At 40.9% G+C, this 19,684-nt stretch overlaps 1 protein-coding gene across 2 annotated transcripts in view; it reads right to left on the bottom strand.

Moving 5' to 3' along the window:
* Nucleotides 1-11,364: 11,364 nt before the first annotated feature.
* MOB3B (MOB kinase activator 3B) overlaps nt 11,365-19,684 on the bottom strand; it is a 186,274-nt gene continuing 177,954 nt past the window's right edge. Inside the window, exon 5 of one of the 2 annotated variants that reach the window (XM_090274049.1) lies at nt 11,365-12,768. In XM_090274049.1, coding sequence (XP_090130175.1) covers nt 12,617-12,768 — 152 coding nt within the window. In that variant the 3' untranslated portion in view covers nt 11,365-12,616. The remainder of the gene's footprint in view (nt 12,769-19,684) is intronic. The other variant, XM_090274050.1, reaches the window with a different exon arrangement.

Genomic DNA, 19,684 nt, shown 5'->3' with positions numbered 1-19,684 from the left:
AATAGGAACAGAATTATAGATATGGGGATCATTTGGAGGGTTATCAGCTGGGAGGGAGAAGGAGGAGAAATGGGGAAATGGTGCAGGGATTAAGAAGCATAATTGGTTGGTACAAAATAGACAGGGGGAAGTTAAGAATAATACAGGAAAGGGTGAAGCCAAAGAACTTATATGCATGACCCATGGACATGAACTAAGGGGTGTGGGACTGCTGGAGGGAAGGGGGGTACTGGGCAGAGGGGAGCAAAGGGGAAAAGATTGGAACTACTGTAACAACACAATCAATAAAATATACTTAAAAAAAGTTTATAAGAGGAAATAACTGAATAGCATAAATAAAATATGGAGGGGGGTAGGTAGAAAAGTAAGTGCAGGGACCCAGTTAAACAGGAATAAGCTTAAAAATGCAACTTCAAAGTCCCATAATAATATTCAAGGTTGGCATAGAATTAGGTCTACCTTTCATAGCAAGCAATATGAAAAGGAGAATATTGTCAGTTACATGGTCCATGGTGTTGATAAAAATGAAGAGAAACTCTTTTTTGTAGGATGAACACCTATTCTTGACATTGGAAGCAGACAGGCTCATTTTCTGTGTGATCTGACCCCTGCTTAACTCTTCAGCTGCATATCTGTCACCTGCCACCTCTCTTGCTGGGGGCCTGTCACACTCTTTCAGCCTCTTCAGCATGCCGCAGAGGCTCCTGCCTGAGGGTCTTTCACTGTGCTGCTGCTTTGCTTGGAGTGCTCTTTCCCTTCTAAGTGTCTGGCTAACTCCATATAAAACTGAAGGTATAAGTCTAGATATTCACTACCCCAAGGAGGCCTTTTCAGACCCAAGCCCAGGTCAAGATCTCCTATTCTTACAGTGCCTTGAGCTTCTCCTTAGAGGACTCATCATAATCACAAGGAATTGTTTTGCCTGTTTTTTTTTTTTTTTTCTTCCTGGCAGTCTATGCTTGCTAGAATATAGGCCCTGTGAGACTCTGTGTATCCCATTTACTGCTGTATCCTCAGACCTTAGCACATAGTAGGTGCTAAAACAAATGTTTAAAAAATTGTGAGAGGCTCATTATTGATTTTTCTAGGACTGTTTCTAATAACAACTCATCTGACGAGCTGAAGGCCCAAGTAATTTGGGGACTGAGTTGGGGGTGTTGGCAAAAGACCATTCTAATAAAAACTCTTGGGGGACTGTGCTGCAGACCTGGCAGGATTGTGCCCTCCTGTCCCTCTTCCATCCACCATGGAACAGAGAGAGTCTGCAAATGGACATCGGGACATGGCTCTTCTAGATCGGACCACTCTGCTTCTCAGGGTTGTCCTTCTATACAGAGAGGACATCAGAAGAGAGAGACTAAGCAACATAAAACCACAGATGTACAGTGTATTCTTCACTCTGACACCCTACACAACAGGTTTGCAGAATCTAGAAGTCTCAAGAACATCACCTCTTTAATACGTAACTACAGTTCTTTCTCTTACGGTCTGATCCTTTACCTGTTACACAAACCCCTGCCTGACAATTTTGCTCTGCACAACTTACTGTTTACTTTGCATGTATGCACTTTTTCACATAATAATATACTTTGAAAAATGGGAAGATTTCCTATTGTCAGAGGAAAAAAAAAAAAAGGGTGCTTGGTCAGACTCCAGAGACCATAGACCCCTGCTTGGCTCTTGGCTCTCCTCACTTGGGTGGTTGCAAGTAGGTCACTTTTCTATTCTTTTGCTCCACGACCTGATGACAATAGTCATGCCTTTGAATTAATTCACTTTATAAATTCCTATAACTAAAGTCTGTGCATTCTTTTTTTTTTTTAAAGTATATTTTATTGATTATGTTGTTACAGTAGTTCCAAAAGTCTGTGCATTCTTTTCTTCAAACATAACAAATGCCCCTCAAGATTAATCTGCAGAATGGTTGTGCCAGCCACACCCAGGAAAGCCTAGCTAACACTTACGTTATCCTGATTCCATTCCAGAAGCTCAGACGAGCATCTAGCTACTTGCAAGCTGCTATATCCCCTCACTGGTATCATGAAAGGGCCATTACCAGGAGTTACAGTACTTCCCCTTATCTTTGGTTTTGCTTTCTGCCCTCTCAATTGCTTGTGGTCACCTGTGGCCCAAAAATATTAAAAGGGAGAATTGTAGAGTAAACAATTCATACATCTTAAATTGCATTCTAGTCGGAGTAGCATGATGAAATCTCACACTGTCTGCTTGGGATGTAAATCATCCCTTTATCCAGCATATCCGCACTGCATACGCCACCTGCCTGCTAGTCACTTAGTAACTGTCTCAGTTATCAGATTGAATGTCACCTTATTGCGGTGCATGTGTTCAAGCAACCCTTATTTTATTTAATAATGGCCCCAAAGCCATTCATTTTTATTACAGTATATTGTTATAATTGTTCTATTTTATTAATTCTAGTTATTATTAATCTCTTACTGTGTCTAATTTATAAATTAAACTTTATTATAGGTATTATGTATAGAAAAATTATAGTATATACTACAGGGTTTGGTACTACCTGCAGTTTCAGTCATCCACTGGGGATCTTGGAACATGCCCCTCATGGATAAAATGGGGGCTACTGCACTAGTCTTTCCTGGAAGACTACATCTGGTTATTATTGAAACTGTTTTGTTGGATAATTGGAAGGTGTGGCTCCCTCTTAATTAAGGGTGCACAGCACCCTTGTACAGCATTCATGTACCTGAGACTGTTCTTCCAGCACTGGCGGAGGCTGAGCTGCCGTAGTCCGTCGGCCTTTCCCAGGCGGTCACCTGCTTAGCAGCACCTGCGTGGGGCAGCAAGCCCATGTCTTTCCTCCCCTCTGACCCAGCAATGTGATAATCTCAGCTTTCAGCGGCTTTTCCATCAGACTCGTCCTCTCTATACTGTGAAAGAAACGTTCATTTCATCTTGTGTAACTTCCTCACTTTCCAAGGTTCCATTGGACTTTTCAGGGGAAATTAATGTTATGACCCTCATGAAGAAAGAAGTTTTGCTATGAGGGTAGCAGGTGAACAGTCTAAAAGGAGGACTAATATTTTAATAAACAAAGTGTGTGTGTTGAAGGGGAAATAACATAGTCATTAAGAGCAGGGACTCTGGAGACAGAATGCTTGAGTTCAAGTCCCAGCTCCACCACAAACCAGCTGCATGACTTTGAATAAGACTTTTGTGCCTAACCTCAATTTCCTCATCTGTGAAATGGAAATAATAATAATGGTATTTACCTCATAAGTCTGTGGTCAAGGATAATTTAGATAACCCAAGTAAAGCACTTGGCACAATGCCTGGCTCTAAATGAGAGCAAGAACTTAGAGAGTGAGCTCACCACTGTCCCCAGTTTGCAAGCCAGCACTCAGCCTCCACATTTGCAACAGATTACAGAACAGTCACTGTTGCTAATACTCACCTCAGTGAGCAGTTGTAAGAAGAACAGGGTGGAAGAACATACGTCAAGTATTGGGTTGGCCAAAAAGTCCGTATGGTATTTTCCAGAAAATAAAAGGTACATTTTTCATTTTCACCAATTATTTATTGATTTGGGCATTTTGAGTATATTGGCCATCTCCCGTGTGGTATAACATTGGCTGTTCTCAATTAATGTCTCAATTTGATCACTCTCAACTTCAAATGGTCCACTTGACCATAGAGCATTGTCCAGAGAGAAATCTTCAGCACAAAACTTCGCAAGCCACTTTTGCCACATTTGATCAGTCACAGCATCTTCTCCATACACTGCACAAATCTTTTTTTGAGTTTCAGTCATATTTTACCTTTCTTGAAGTACTAAAGCATAATATGCCAAAAATGTTGCATATTTTTCTTCCATCTTCAATATTAAAATGGCTACAGAAGAATTAACCAATTTTGATGTTTTTTTTAAATGCATGCTGATATGACAGCTGTCAAAATACGATCTAACAAAATTGTTTCAAATGAAGTAAAAACAACTAAACACTACTAGAGCCATCTTGTGGAAAAAAGCAAACGAATTTTTGGCCAACCCAATACCAAGCATAGTGCTTGGCACAAAGTAAGTTCTTAGTAAGTAAATTCCCCGCTATTCTTTTTCTCTTAAAAGCCTTCCTATTTTCTCCTCAAGCACTTGGCATGCCCATCTGCTCTGCTTCTAGTTCTTTCCAATACAGTAACTCAGGAATCTGGAAGCAGCAGAGGAGAGATGTTTAAAAATTACCTTGTTTATTTATTTTCCCTTCCTCTGGGCAGTGGATGAGGACCTTGAGAACCTTTCTTTCCCACTCTTCTATCCAAGTCACCCAGAACTTTTTGCAGTCATTTGGAACTTCCAATTAAATGTCATGAGCCCAAGGGCAGAACCATCCTTCTTCTGAATAAAAACAGACAACATGGCAATAAACAGTTTGTGGCTCTTAGAAACTTCCTGAATTTGCAATTTTTTATTTCTTTTATTTCAAACCCATAAGCTCACAGAGTTATGCTGAATTCAATGTCCAGATAAAACTCTGCCAGTATGTAATATCAAAGCTATTTGTTCTTGTGAGTGTGAAATGGGGCTTGTGTTTTGAATAAATTTTCTTTAACATCCATGGTTCAATAGTTGCTGCAGCTAATGGTTTACTATTTTAAAAACCAACAACACTCTTACCTACTCCTTTTTTAACAAATGCTGCCTCCTTCTCCGTTGCGTAGTTTAATCATTTCATGGACAATATCCATGGAGTCCTGGGATTGGGAAGGTAAAAGCCAATCACTTCACCACAGCATTTTTATTTCTTCCGCCTTAAAACATGGACTGGCATTACAGCCCAGCATATTAGAGGTCTTGTGATAGAACCAGGAACTGGAGAGCTTTATGGTCCACCTAACTCCTGGTGACCTGAAAGGAAGCTGCACAAGTCAGGCGGGTGAACAGACGTTGCTTTTAAAATGTAGTGCGATTTCTGTTCATTACTAAATTTAGTTTACAAAATGTATGCATTTAATAAATTTCACAGCTGCATGTGGCTCTAGCCTCTCAGTTGCATATTTGTAATTGTTCATGGACCTACATACTTTATGTTATGGCTGACAAGTTAATGCCAGTTAATTTCTTCAGCAGAGAAGGAAAATTAGCAAAAAATTAGTGGTCATAGTTCTGCAAACCTTTTATTATCAAAGCTAAGACCTTCTGCTTTGGGTGCTCTGTTTATTCATTCTTAAAAGACTGCTTGTTTTCCTCTAAGGATGAATAAAATGTATGCTTTTATTTTCTCACTTCACAGCAAAGAACAAGACCTAAAATTTTCTTATGTACCCTTTCAGTTGCTCATAAGGACACCCTGCTCCCACCCTGGGTAAACCCTCCTGAACTCTGAGATTGTCCTCCAGTCTCCCATCCAGGAGCCCCACTCTGGCCTCTGGCAACACCCTCACACACTCAGCAGCACTCAATACTAGTCATGCTGACCTTCTTGTTTTCCCCTGTTAGATTCTCTGTCCCACCTAATCTCTGGCCCAGGGTCCACTCTGCACTTGTGAATGCATATCTTGTGAATAGAAATACTTTATGATCTCAAGTGGACTGACTATAGAAGCACTAATGCAAGCACATTAACAAATATCCAGAGAAGAAACTAAAAGCTGATTGCTACACCACATGAGCTCATTCGTGTCCATAGAAAGGGAAACGATTGAAAAGAAAGCCAAATGCCTTCTGGGTGAGGGTGATTTCCACAGTTAAAAGTGTGGGTTCTTGAGCCTGCCTATGGTGTTCAATACAGCTCCATCACTTTCTTGCTTATGACCTTGGGCAAAGTACTTAAGTAACACTGGCCATAAAATGGGGCTAAACATAGATAACCAAACTCATGGGGTTGTCATGAGCATTAAATGATATTATCCATGTAAAATGCTTACAGTGTCCTTTATCTGTAGTATGCACTCAATTAATGTATGCTTTTGGTGTATCATGAAATTGACATTATCATTATCATATATTGCCTTTAGTTAATCTCCTTCTGATAGCAAACCTTAGTTAGGTACCTAATGGCTATTCATTCATTTGTTCATTCATCAAAGGTTTATTGAGCATTTATTGTCAGACACTCTCTTCCAGATGTTTGGGATATAGTAATAAAAATAGAAAGAGATCTGTGATGTCATGAAGTTTATGTTTCTAGTGGAAGGAGATAGACAATAAACAATAGCTTAGTAACTAAACAAATTATATAATATAAATGCTAGGGGAAAGAGAAAATTTGAGCAGAGAAAGGGGGACTATGAGCCCTTCTGGGCAGGTGCAATCAACAGAGAGCTTATTGAGAAGGTGCCATTCGAGCAAAGACTTCGAGGATGAGAAGGAGTTAGCCATGAGGCTATCTGGGGGAAGAACATCCAGTCAGGAGAACAGCTAATGCAAAGACCATAAATATGAGTGTGTCGAGTGTGTCTAGTGTGTATGAGGCCAGGAAGGAGGCTGGGGGAGGGGCAGGATGGGCATGGAATGAAAGGATAAAGGGGGAGCTCAGACTTTTAATCTGAGTGTAGAGTAGCATTGCAAGTTTTTGAGCAGAGAAGGGGCTATTTTCCCATCCACAGATAGGACAGGGGTGGGAAGCCCAGTTGCTCGTTTCCAGTCAATGTTCTAAAGCCTCAGCATCTTTCTTAAGATTTTGCTGTAACCACAGACTTGTGTGGGCCAAAGGTCCCTGTTGTAACCTCCATGTGATTATACTTCTGATTGAGACAAGCCTTGGTGAAATAATTAGCCTTTAGACAAATAAACAAATCACAATTTATACATTTTCTAATGCTGCTGCCTCTTATGGGAGTTGGCCAGCATGTCATTTTTAGCAATCTCAAATATATCACTATACACACACACACACACACATGCAGAGTCATGGAGAATAGTTATCCATAATATTGTTTCTGAGTTAATAAGCATAGGGCTCTTTACTACCCTTTCCTTCTATGTTCTGTATATTTCATGAAAATGCTTACTCTTATTCTTTGCTGATTTCATAATATGTGAGGTCATGTCGCAATCATATGATATGATTTCCTCTGGAGCAGATGTTCACCTTAATTGAGTATTCTAAATTAAATGAAATTTCCTCATATATTATTAACTTATTAAGTACTGGAAATTTTTGCTTGGTTTCTGTCATCACAAAAACTCAGATGATGAATATCATATTAAAATAATAACAAGTTTTTTAAAATAATGTATTCTGCTAAAATCTAATTCAAAATGAAGGAAAAATGAGACAAAATATATTATTGTTATAGTAAATGACGCTACCATATTTTTCAATGATATTTCTTTACAATTTTGGTCAATGTGGCAATGAAGTTTGCTTGGAAGCAGAGCTGAGAATTTAGGAAATTGAAAGAGTGGGTAGATTTAATGACCAGCTTAACTTCTATGGGAAGTAAGTTTCTTTTTTTCTTAATTGATTTTAGAGAGAGAAAAAGAGAGGGAGGGAGGGAGAGAAGAGAAAGAGAGATTGTTCTGAAAGAGAAACATGGATCGGTTGCCTTCGGTATGCAGCCAGACCGGGGATTAAACCTGCCACCGAGGTACGTGCCCTGACTGGGGATCGAACCCGAAACCTCTTGGTTTAAGGGGCCATGTTCCAATCAACTGAGCCACCTGGACAGCAAATGAAGGAAGTTTCTTATGGTAGTATCCATTTTTGCTGTTCTAGGACCACTGCAAGATAAAGAAATAAATTGAGCACACAGAAAAATACAGAAGAGATGATGGTTATGTGTCCTTTATTTGTGACATTTGGATTCTTAAGCTCATATAGTATTGATTTCATAAATGTCATTTAGTTTCATCTTGCTTTTCTAATTGATTTAATTGTGTTAGTATGTATGTTCTTATAATCAAACCCTTAATTCAATCACAAATGGAACTAAAAGTCTGGTGATCATGTTTTCCTGATGCCATTAGAAAAGATAATGGAAAACTTTGAAATTAGAACACTAAAAGCTAGTAAAACAGCATAATTGTCAGACTAGAGCTGGATTCTTCCCTCTAAAAGTTACAAAAATTCTTACTCATTGAAAACTTCTTACCCAGAATTAATAACTGCCCAGAGGCAAAGAGCTTGTTATAAAAATGGTTTTTTGTTGTTGTTGATATACTTTCTAAAGCAGGAAATATCTGTTATTTCCAAAACACACTTTGTTTGGCTAATTCTAAGAGAGAATCACCTACTTCACCAAGGACCAAAATTATCCAAGAACCAATGACAACAGTGTTATCCAAGTGACACATTTGACTTCTTTTAGGATTTTGCTTTTGTGCACATTTCTCTACAATGTGGCCAGGCTTTTCCTACATTTCTTTTCTCACAGTGTGATGCCCAAGGGGTGTGGCTGTGATGGAGGGTTAGAGACCATGGGAAGTGCTGTGCTTCACCCATGACCAGGATGATGAATTGGCATAAATCACCACAAAAGCCAAGAAGAACTCCATCCAAATCTCTTAATACTCTGCCAATTAGAGAGGTGTTTGAAACAAACAAAACAGTATGATCTTCTGAGAAATGTTAAAAGAAGAAAGGAAGGAAGCTCAAGGTGAATCAAAATGGTTGACTAGAACATATATATGAATTTAGTGTGGGAAAACATAATGAAAAATTGTAAATGTATAAAAGTCAAGTCAGGACTTAGTAAAGAAACAATATAGTTTGTAGAAAACTTGCAATAATTTTTTCCATGTTCACTGTTGGTGACATCTTAATACACAGTGACATGGAGAACTTTGAGAAGGTTTCAAGTTGGGCTACAGAAATGTTAGTAAGAGGGCAACAAGACTTACAAGGGAATTTTGTCAATTGGAGAACGTTAAAGGAAAAATCGGTATTGGTCTTCAAATATTTAATGGGAATGCAAATAAAGCTCTCATTTATTATATTTGTACTTATTCTACATAGTCTTTGGACCTTTTTTAATGTGGAATTCTAAAGTGGTGAGCTGAAACTCAAAGATAATAGTTTGACTCATGTTGAATTGCAGAATTTCAGATGGTGTAAAGCGTTCAGTGCATTATACTAAAGGATGGTGTGGAATTTCTATGCCTGGCGATCTCTGAGAGTAGAATCAGTTTTTCACCTGGAATGTTACTGATATAGTTTGGGAGGGCAGAAGGAATGGATTAAGAAATCTCTCAAAGTTGCTTTCAGTCATCCTGACCCTCAGAAATGAGAAAACACCCACGGAAGAGAAAATTAACCACCTTGGAAGCAGAAACTGACTTTCTTTTCATTGTTATGCTCCTAAGAAGCATTTTTAGATATTTAATTCAAAATCATCCGCCTGTCACCATGAAATTTTCATACCACATATATACTTCATATCTGTCTACATACTTTGTCCCTTTGGATGGCCATGACTAATTGTAATTCTACACGACCCGAATTTTGTGCTCTTGGGCACAAAATGCATGCTTTTCAATGAAAATGTATGCTCTCTAAAATAAACATGGGTCTGAATGATGGGTCATTGAGGATGGGAGGAAAAAACTTTACATATATTTCAACTCTGGCTACAGGGACCTTACAGCTTCTCATTAGCCAGCATGCTCTTGTATTGCCTGCACAGGGAACATTTGGGTTTCCCTTTATCTCTGTTAAATTGAAAGAGATAAATTCTTTGTCACTGCAATGGTTGCAATCTTTTGGAGATCCTGGTTCTCTTCAAGAATAGTGAGAAAGGAATGCACATATGTATGACTTTGCATGCTATAAAATGCATGTGTGCCAAGTTTCAGAGTTTCATAATGAATTATGGAACATTATAATGAGTGGACCTGAGAGAAGAAGCTTAACATTGTGGGACATCTAGACATTATATGTTCCCAGACTTAATGCAATAGGAAAGAGACAACATCACATATGTAACATTCTAGCTAAAAAAATATGTTTATCTTCAAGCCCATGATGGAAGAAACAGAAAAACAACTGAAAATTGTGGGATGGTCTGCAAATAACCAGATCTAATTTTTTAAGACAGTGTCATGAAGGACACACAACACATACACACATACACACACACACAAGGATAACTCTAACCCATTAACTAAAGAGAATGACACTAAATGGCAATATGTGATTCTTAATTCTATTCTTGATTTAAAACAAAATCTATAAATATTTTTGGGACAACTGATAAAATATTTTAAAGTTTTATGATGTCTGCAACATATTTTGAAATGGTTCATCATAGGAATGTATGTTTACAGAGACAGAAAATATGAAAATGTTAACAATTAAATGAATATTAATAATTGATGCATGTAAGTGAAGGGCATATCAATGTCCATTGTAATCTCTCCTTTTTGAAATTTCTCAGAAAGAATTAATAGTAGCTACATGTATAATTAAACTAAAAAAAAAAAAAGAAAGGAGAAAATGGAGGTGAGCCAGCCAGGTTCAGAGGAAGAAGCAAGGTGTCAGTCTTCCACCCAGAGAGCCATAGAAGCCTGAGGGCTGCCGGGGGCTCAGACCTTCCGCTTACAGTGAGATGCACTAATGATGTAGGTGGGCCAAGGAGATTAACAAAACAAAACAAAACACAAAACCCTCCTGTAATGATTTTCTTTAGAATTTGCCAAACAAGGTCTGTGGGAATAAAAATAACTCTGTAATTAAAAAATGAGCATAGTGTGCCAGAACTTATCCTAGAGGAGCTGATTAGTGCAATTAGCAATATAACCAGGAGGAAGCTGTTCCAAGAAGTTTAAAAATTGTTTGGATTTTTAAGCTGAATGACAATTTCATAGGCACAAACAGTTAATAGAAACAACATTAGAAAGAATTAGTGACAAATGTCTTCAGAGTCCAGCATCCTATTTGATTGAAATGCAGGAACAGTCCATTTTTAAAGCAGAACTCCTGTGGCTTCCACAGCACAGCGCTTCCGAGCTCCTCCCTGGGCGTGGGTTCTGGGGGGTCCCTCTGACCCTCCGCTCCGTGTTCCATGTACTGTACTTACTGCGTATTGCAGGGGCTCTCATTTCTTTTTCTCTGGATCCTTAGAACAGTCAGATACTCTTTTAGCCAAAAATGATACTCAAACAATCTTTGCCTATCTTACCCTCTCAAAAATAAGGCGGGGGTGGGGTGGGCACAGTGCCTGTTGAGAGCACAACAAATACGGAGAGGTAGCAGCATTTGGATTCCATAAGACAACTTGGACGAGATGCAAAGCAAGGGTTGACTCGCCCAGTGAGGTCAACGTAGAATGTCACCGCCCCCAGACAGTCAGCCCTTTCGTAGTTTGGACCAAGAGGATTTCATGCTTTCTAGGCTCTCGTGGCAACCACAAATAGCTTTAAAACATTACGTGTAACGAAATGAAATCAGAGTTGTTTAATTATTCTTTAATCAGTATTACATTAAAACACACGAGTACATTCTCACCTACTTCCCTCCACCAACTGAGATTTTGTCATATTCACATGATTACTGGAAGTACCTAGTCGCAGACTTTCAGGGCAACCTCAGCTTCGCGGATGAACGAGAGAAGGCATCATTCTTCAAGAAAACTCGCCGAGGTTCAACAGGCAGTAGGAGCACAGAATGCGTTACCTTGTCTACTGGAGCACAAAACTTGGGAAAGATGGAAGAAGGACGTGAGCTCCACCTCCACGGTTACCTTGGCAACTGTGGCACATTCATTGGGGCAGAAAGTACTTTTATGCCGAAATATAACACGGCAGAGGAGGGGAGAGTGTGGAGGCGGAGGAAGAAAACAGTGGCTGGGTTTAAAATCTCAGAGGGCCGCCTAGGAAGGTTACAAGTCAATGCGCTGAGAGTCTGAGCTATATGCACCAATAACCAATTGTACTTAGTTTTTGTTTTATTTTTCCACTGAAATTTTAGTATTATGCAGAGACAGCCACGAATCCCTACCCCCTAATAAAGAACAAACGCTGCACTAATCTGGCTCAGGGCTTCTGCTGACCATCCTTAGTCATTTATAGCTTCCTTTTATGTTTCTTCTGAGAAACAGGAAAAATATCTTGAATGGAAGAAACAAGGAATGGTGTGGTTATAAAAAAACACTTTGGGTGAACTGGTAACTTGTTAGCCTTTTGCTAGAAACTAGTCTCTTCCCTGTAGTTAAAGTGTGTAGACCCTGTTGGGGGCAGAGACCAGCCACCCTGGGAGCGTCCCTGATAAAACCGCCCGTTAGGAAAATGGAGCTAGTGCTATGGTGGGGCCTCAGGTCTCCCAGCTGCGCAGCCCTGTGCGCAGGTAGGACACAGGGTCAGGGTGGGAGTTCTCAGGGACCCGAAAGGAAGGCTTGTGGTAGAAAAACTTGCTGTGCATCTAGAGATCCAAATGCACTCGGTACTTAGAAAACACGCACAGAAAAGTCGGCCAGTGGACAAGACGAATAGGTGGAAAAGTACAAACAGTATCTCGGTCTCACAACCTGAATTCCAGCACAGCTTGGGCACAGGTCCCAGGCAGAACTGCATGCACTCAGGAGGCTTCTTCCAGAGCCAGGAGGAGAGGGGTGGTCCTTTTCTCACGCTGTGGTCGGCCAGGTCCACAGGTCATGGCTAGCAGCACTTAGGGTTAAGAGCACAGGAAGGGATGGGAGACTTCTCTCAGGAATCACCCCTGGTCTCTAGCTCGCCCGCTCCCGGAAGTCTGTGCGCCATTTCAGTCCGCAAGGTCTTCCTCCTGCCCACATGGGACTCCAGGAGCAAACAGCTTTCCTCCGTCTTCGTTAGTGACACATCCTGCTCGTCATCTCTTTCTGGAAAGCAGGGGGAGAAAGATGGTTAGATGGTGACTTGTTGAAAGATTCTGACAATAACTTTGTGACCTCTGGCACCTTTAAACAAGAGCCTGTAAGCATGGCCTGTGAAAAAGGCTTAGCTTGCAAATATCTTCTGTTAGTTTTTTTTTTTTTTAATCGAAGCAATGTTTAAAAACATGGCTAACTTGCCAGAAATCTAGGTTGCTTGCTTTTTCTGAAATATTGCAAGATCTGAAGCCCCTGGGCAGCTGAAGTTAAGTGGCTGTCTTCTTCAGATGGAGACTATGCTCTCTAGTTTCTCCCAGACCCCACCACTCCCAGCTGTCTCTCCAACAGGAACCAAGTATCACTTACAGATGGTAGGGTCATTAGGTCTAAACTGCCATGTTTCTCAGAGAATAATTTCTCTTTACCTAAGTTTCCATCAGAGATGGTATATGTCAAGAAAAACAGAAGGGAGGACATTCCTTAATGGAAATGAACAAAATACCAATGGTTCTGAAATGCAGTCGAGCACCTTGCCTTTCACACATCTACCACCTGCCTGGCTCTTGTGGGCTTTTACAGGTCCTAAATGCACCACCTGTTCTCTTTCTCTGGGTCTCTGCACAGGCTGAGACTCTTGCCTGGGGCCTGCTCCTACAACCTCCTGCCCTCTTGCCTTGGTTAACTGCCATTCATTTTCCCAAACAGGCAAGAGGACTGTCACCTGCCTCGTAAACAGGCCAACACTCCCACTCAACCTACTGTGAGGTTAGCCACTCCTTCTACTTGTTCGCACCTGGAGTCTTGCAGGCAATGAGCTGGAATGTACTTTGTGTGTGGGCATGGACTGTGGGCATGTCTGCTAGCCCTACTCCACTGTGAGCTGTTGAGTGTCAGGAAAACGAAACATTCATTCAACTACTACATGTGCTTTCACTGTGTACCCCTCACCCTTTTCACAGTGCCTGGAAAAGGGTAGCAGCTCCTCGTCTCCTCATCAAGAATGGTCTGGAAAGCAGGCTGGAATGAGCCCTGTACCATGCAGCATTTGGAGGGACACACTTAATGTCATTTCTAGATCAATGAGCTGTGTCCAAGTCCACCTGCTGCAGAACTGCTCCATCTCCTGCTCACTGACCCTGGATCACCCACCCCAGCCTATAAAATGGGAAACACCTGAGTAAAAGGAGCTTGAGCAGGGGAGTGCCCAGGTGCTCAGAGACTCTTAGAAAACATACTGGTTAACGAAATAACAGAATATACATGGAAGAATTTAGGCACTTTTGCACATATAGAACATTATTAAATATAGGCAAGTACATATATTGAAAAAGTAAATAAGCATCTACTTTGTCTTATTTATACTATGTAGCAGATGCCTGGGAAACGAGGTTGTTGTTCACAAGGAGCTACAACCTATCCTGGAGAAAGAGCTGTAGGTCACAAGCTATCAAAAAAATACAATAACATAAATATAAATATACAAAGGAATGGAGGCCCACAGGCACAGTAGAACTGAGTTCACCCACATTTAGATCCCACTTCTGCCTTCACCACCCTCGGGTGACCTCTCTGTGCCCTGGGGTCTTGGCTGAAATACCCCCTTTTTAGGGTGCCTTCTCTAACCTCCGAGACAGTGCACGTCCCCCTCCTCTACACTTTCATAGCACCCCGCTTCACATAGTCCATTATTTGTTTCATTCCTGACTCCTGGATTCATCCCACATCAGATCCTGTAAGCGCCACAAAGGACAAGGCTGTGTCTGCTACTTGCTGTCATATTCTCAGTTCCTGGAATTGATGTTTGATAAAAATTGGTTTAATCAAGCAAGCAATGTGCCCTCAGTCTCCTCGCCTAAAACAGAATAGCAATACCTCCCTGAGAAGGTGACTGGAAAGAGTGAAAGTATTAACATATATATGGACTATCCCCTCTTCCGATCTCTTCAGAAACACAAACCTGGTAGCAGTCATTCATGCTGGGGATTAGGGGCTTGAGACCACTTCTCTGGTCACACACCCACCGAGAAGAACTCCAGATGTAGAGGAGAGACTGACGGGGGAGAAGAGGGACTAGAGACTAGGGGCCACAGTGGAGGGGCCAGAGTGGCTGAAGTGGAGCCGCCAGCGAGGTAGCTGCTGTGGCTGAGCAGAGGACCCTGGGCAGGATGGGGCACAGCTGTTCAGATGAGGCCCCACGCACCTGGTGTGAGGAAGGAAAATAAATGCTGATGATTTTGAAGTGAATTTGTGGTTCCTTTTCTAAGCTGCCAAAGGTTCTTGTGCTTTTTGGTTATCTGATAATAGAGGTCAGAAAAACAAGGTGGGAATGCAATGTGTGTGTGTGTGTGTGTGTGTGTGTGTCTGAGAGAGTGAGGGAGAGATCATGGAATGAACACAATTTTGGCATTATAACTAATCCTGTAATTATTTGCAATGGGTCAATACTTTTGGAAAGAAAGGAGCTACCATTTGTCAAGCACCTAGGAGATGCCAGGTGTTTGGGAAGGGGTGTGTGTTTTCTCATTGCATCTGTAAGACTCTAGAGGAGGAACTAAGACCCCATCTGCAAGAAGAGAAATCTGGGCCTCAGAGCAGAAGTGGTTTTCTCTGGGTAAATAGGTAGCTGTGGAGACTAAACAATAAGAGTGGCTTCCGTCAGACAGAGGCCTGCTGTCCCTCAGTCTGTGCCTGGCACTGCTCTATACAATTACATCATGTAACCCTTACCCTAACCCTGTGAAGGAAGATTTGCCACGTCCGTTTGACTGAGGAGGAAATAGGCTCAAAGATGGAGAATAACTTAACAAAGTCTCACAGGAGATAGGATTTAAATGCAGGTCTGAGTGCAGAGGCCAGCTTTTTGCACTCCACCAAGTGACTGTGGTTAAGGTGCCTGAGACATTCTGATGAATTTGCATTCAGATGATACTGATTTATGTATTGACTTATACATGTATTGATCATAGATAGTCGTAGTCACCCCTAAATTTTAAGAATGCCGAAGAAGTGTTTTTTAATTACCCAGACTAATACCATTGTGAATTACAGGTATAATGGTACATACTAAAAATAGTTATGTCGCTAAAGAACTATAGATACCAGAGAATGGAAACTTTAAAAAAAAAAAAGCAGAAGAGGGAAGAGTTTGAAAGAACGTGTGACTTATCCAAAGCTATTGAGTTGGTCTGTGAAAAGCCAGAACAGAGCTTTCCTCATCACACCACACAACCTCAAAATGCAGGAAAAAAATTGTTTACTGGGATGTCTCCTAACATTCTAATAGGGAAAGAATGGCTGAAATAGCCTATCAGAAACTTGAGGAAGAAAGGCTCAGCTGGATCCGCACTTCAAACGCCTTCAAGGCTGTATTCTAGAGTGTTCCCACTAGGTGGCGCAAATGAGCTGGTTAAGAAACAACTAGTTCCGCGGGAAAAACCTGAAACTCCAAACTCGCTAATACAGGATTCCATAGCCTTTCCCGTGGTCAAAGCCCTCCGGTGAGCCCTAACAGAGCCAAACACATTCCTTCCTATGGACGAGAGTGACCTAAACAACTTCTACCCAGCTTGCTCTTTAAGGATGTCACCAGAATGCAGTACGTATTAAGGCATGCCACTAAAGAACCCGGAAAGGTGCTTAATAGGCTTCTGCAGCAATTATGGCTTCTGCAGCAATTATGAGAACTTTCTGAGGAATGTTCATAAGGACTGTATTTGCCTTGTATATGAAGTTTTTTAAAGCACCACCAGATTAAAAACAAAAACAAAAACAACCTATCCTTAAAGGAGTAAAGCTGGAGTTGGTTTTCTCATTCAGTAACATTTGCTTTAATGTAAAGCAGTAATTGATTCTATAAAATCCTTGGTTCCCCACTATCATCAGAAGCAATTCCATATTCTACAAGCCAGCAAACAAAGCTGTTCAAAACCGGGAACTCCCCTACCCTTCATATTCTGCTGAATGAACCCCCCACCCACTCACCACACCCATCAGGCAATCTAAAGTCCTCGCTGGTTTGCAACAGGCCACTGACTATCAAGGTTTTGGTAGATTCTCATAGGCTGTTTCTTCTGGGACATGCTTTCTGCTCTCCTATGCCCAGCAAATTTGACATCCTGCAGATCCAACTGTCAGCTCCCAGAAAAGGTTCATTAGCTCCTGTCCTGGGTTCCCCATCACTTCTTACACACTCATATCACATCACTTTCTACCAGTATTAGACTTTAGCAATTCGTTTTTGCTTGAAGCTGAGAAGACCCTTAAAACTTTGTTGTATTTTAGTGTATGATGAGGGATATTTTGGTCAAGTCACATAACAGTTATATATGGTCCAATAAATTGTTTTGGGAAAAAGTACAAACAAAATAAGTTTACCTTGGGTGAATAAAATTATACATTTTCTATTTCTGATTTTTTGCTCTTCACATAGTCTTTGGATTTTTAGATCTCTTTAGTACACATGTAATTTTTTTTTCTAGGAAAATAAGCTCCAGTAATTCAAAGTATAAAAAGAGAAGCAGATCAAATCTGTAAATTGAAATTATATTTAGTTTTAAAAATGAAGTTAAAATGATATTTGCTTGATTTTTGTGGGGAGTAGTGTTGGCAGATGAAATCAGCATATCTTTTGCAAAAGCTACTCAATCTCTTCTGTACTGATGTAAACACTTTTAAATTGAAAGAGAGATATTTTCTAGTCATCCAAGAAGTAGAATAAAGTTGCATGAACTTTAAGAGACAAATCTTACTCTTGTCTCTCAGTTTACCCATTTTTTAGACCTGGTATTGGGGGGCAGGGAATAAGTGGTCCAGAAAAGTAAAATAATTTATTCTAAGTCTCACAAATAATTTCTGACCCAGCCCAGACTACAAACTAACCATCTTTTAGTTAATTACACTATACTATCACACATTACCCCTGGCTGGTTTGGCTCAGTGGATTGAGCGTCGGCCTGCGAGCTAAGTGTCGCTGGTTCGATCTTCCAGTCAGGGTACATCAGAGAAGGAAAACTCTGACTCCAAAAAACCTCCGCTGCCTTGCGGCATACCTCTTCAGGGGAAAGGCTAAGGGAGTAAACCCCGACAGAAAATCCGGAGCCGGAGTCCCTAAGGCGGTTTGACGTTGTAGTCAACACCGGCAACTCCTGCGGCGCACCTGAACCCAAGCTGTATCGACTCTGTCTTTCCCTTGGACCCTTCAGCTGCGAAGAGAGGGGGGGTCTGCTGCATGGGCAACAGCAGACCCTCCATATCACCCTGCCCAGGCTCTGTAGCTTCAGCTCCACTGGAGAGGACACTCCAGCGTCATCGCAAGATGTCGATTCAACACGGAAGGAGACAGATATCGTGTCACTCCCGAGTCGGACTGCACAGCCATTCTCGGCGGTGCAGATAGACTCTTAAGAAGCTACACCATCGTCTCTCGAGACGGATGGCTGCCGACTATCACACATTTTAGTAATCTAGTTTTTACATGAAATACTAAAAACTAATTGATGTTTACTAGGTCCCAGTAATCCTGCTAGCATAGCAATTTTAACATGTTAACATTAGAAATTATAAAACAAATACAAAAAAACAATGACAAAATTATGAAATCATAGACTATGTGAAAGGTGGGAGGGAGGACACTTGGATATTACGTAGTCCAACATCTTCATTTCAGAGATGTGACAACTTAGACCACAAGAAAGTAAGTGCCTTAACTAAGGTGACACAATTAATTAATGGTGGAGATAAGACCTTTGGCTGGTGAACTCTGCACTTCATGTTGATATGAAAGGACCACTTTGTGTAAACAAGTGTATCTTAGAGTTGGCTCAGTGTGCTTCAGGTAAAATCCTTGCATTAAGAGCTCTCCTTAACCTAAACTCTTTTAATGGCTCTCCAGTTTTCCAGCCCAGTCCCAACCTTAGCATATACTGCTCTTCTTGATCTGGACTCTTCTCCACTATGTAGCCTCATAACCCAACACTCCCCAACTCTCTGCTAAACTTACAGCAGTGCCTGTATATGAGCTTGCATTTGCTCCTCTCTTCCCAGAACACGTTTCTCCCAACATCCTTCAAGGCTCTTGATCAGTGTGCCTCCTCAGTGACACCTGCTCCTTTCTCCCCACCTCATCCCTGAGAACTATTAGGCATTCCTCTCCTGCTCTCTCTATGATAATTTGTCACTTCCCAGTTCCAGCACGAGATTGCTCTTGAAGAGACAAACTCTATCTTGTTTCTGTTTGGACCCCAGTGCAAGGATCTGGCACATCCAAGGTGCTTAAAGAAAAATATGTTAATTAGACTAAAATCCAACAGAGAACAATTCTTAGGTCTAGAGACCCAGTAAAATGAGAGGTGGAGAGAAATAGGCATTGAGTACCTACTATGATGGAGGCGCTTATATTTATTTTGTGTATTTCTTTCTCAAAATTCTGGGAACTACACATTGCTTTTTCTAATTTACAAATGAGGACACAGAGGCTGAGAGAATTGAAGTAACTTGCCCAACTCCACATAGCTAGCAAGGGAAAGAATAAGGATTTGCACCCAACCCACTGAGCCACACCAGCCAGGGCAAGAAAAAAAAAAAAAAAAAGCAAAAAACATACTGTTTCCATTACTCTGCTGGGGGTAAGAATAAAAACAAAAAACAAAAAAAGAGCAAGGGAAACTCTGCTTTTCTAGTGTTTTAACACATGTTAGGACTAGCGGTGCTACAACAGCGTTTTATAGCCCATTTCTTTCTTTTATTTATTTATTTTAATTCACCAACTTTCTACTAATTCTGAGAAACAAGAAAAAGAAAAGGATAGAAAGGCATATCAGATAAAGACATGATGCACGGTGGGTTTGGAAGGTGCAGCAATGTGGTGGGGAGAAGGACACCGCTGAGCTTTGTGAACATGACTTTTATGTCAATGAGACCCTCCCCC

The sequence above is a fragment of the Furipterus horrens genome, unplaced genomic scaffold (genome assembly GCF_987537825.1).
Source record: "Furipterus horrens unplaced genomic scaffold, mFurHor1.1.pri manual_scaffold_4, whole genome shotgun sequence".
Lineage (NCBI taxonomy): Eukaryota > Metazoa > Chordata > Mammalia > Chiroptera > Furipteridae > Furipterus > Furipterus horrens.
This window is presented reverse-complemented; position numbering and strand designations above follow the sequence as displayed.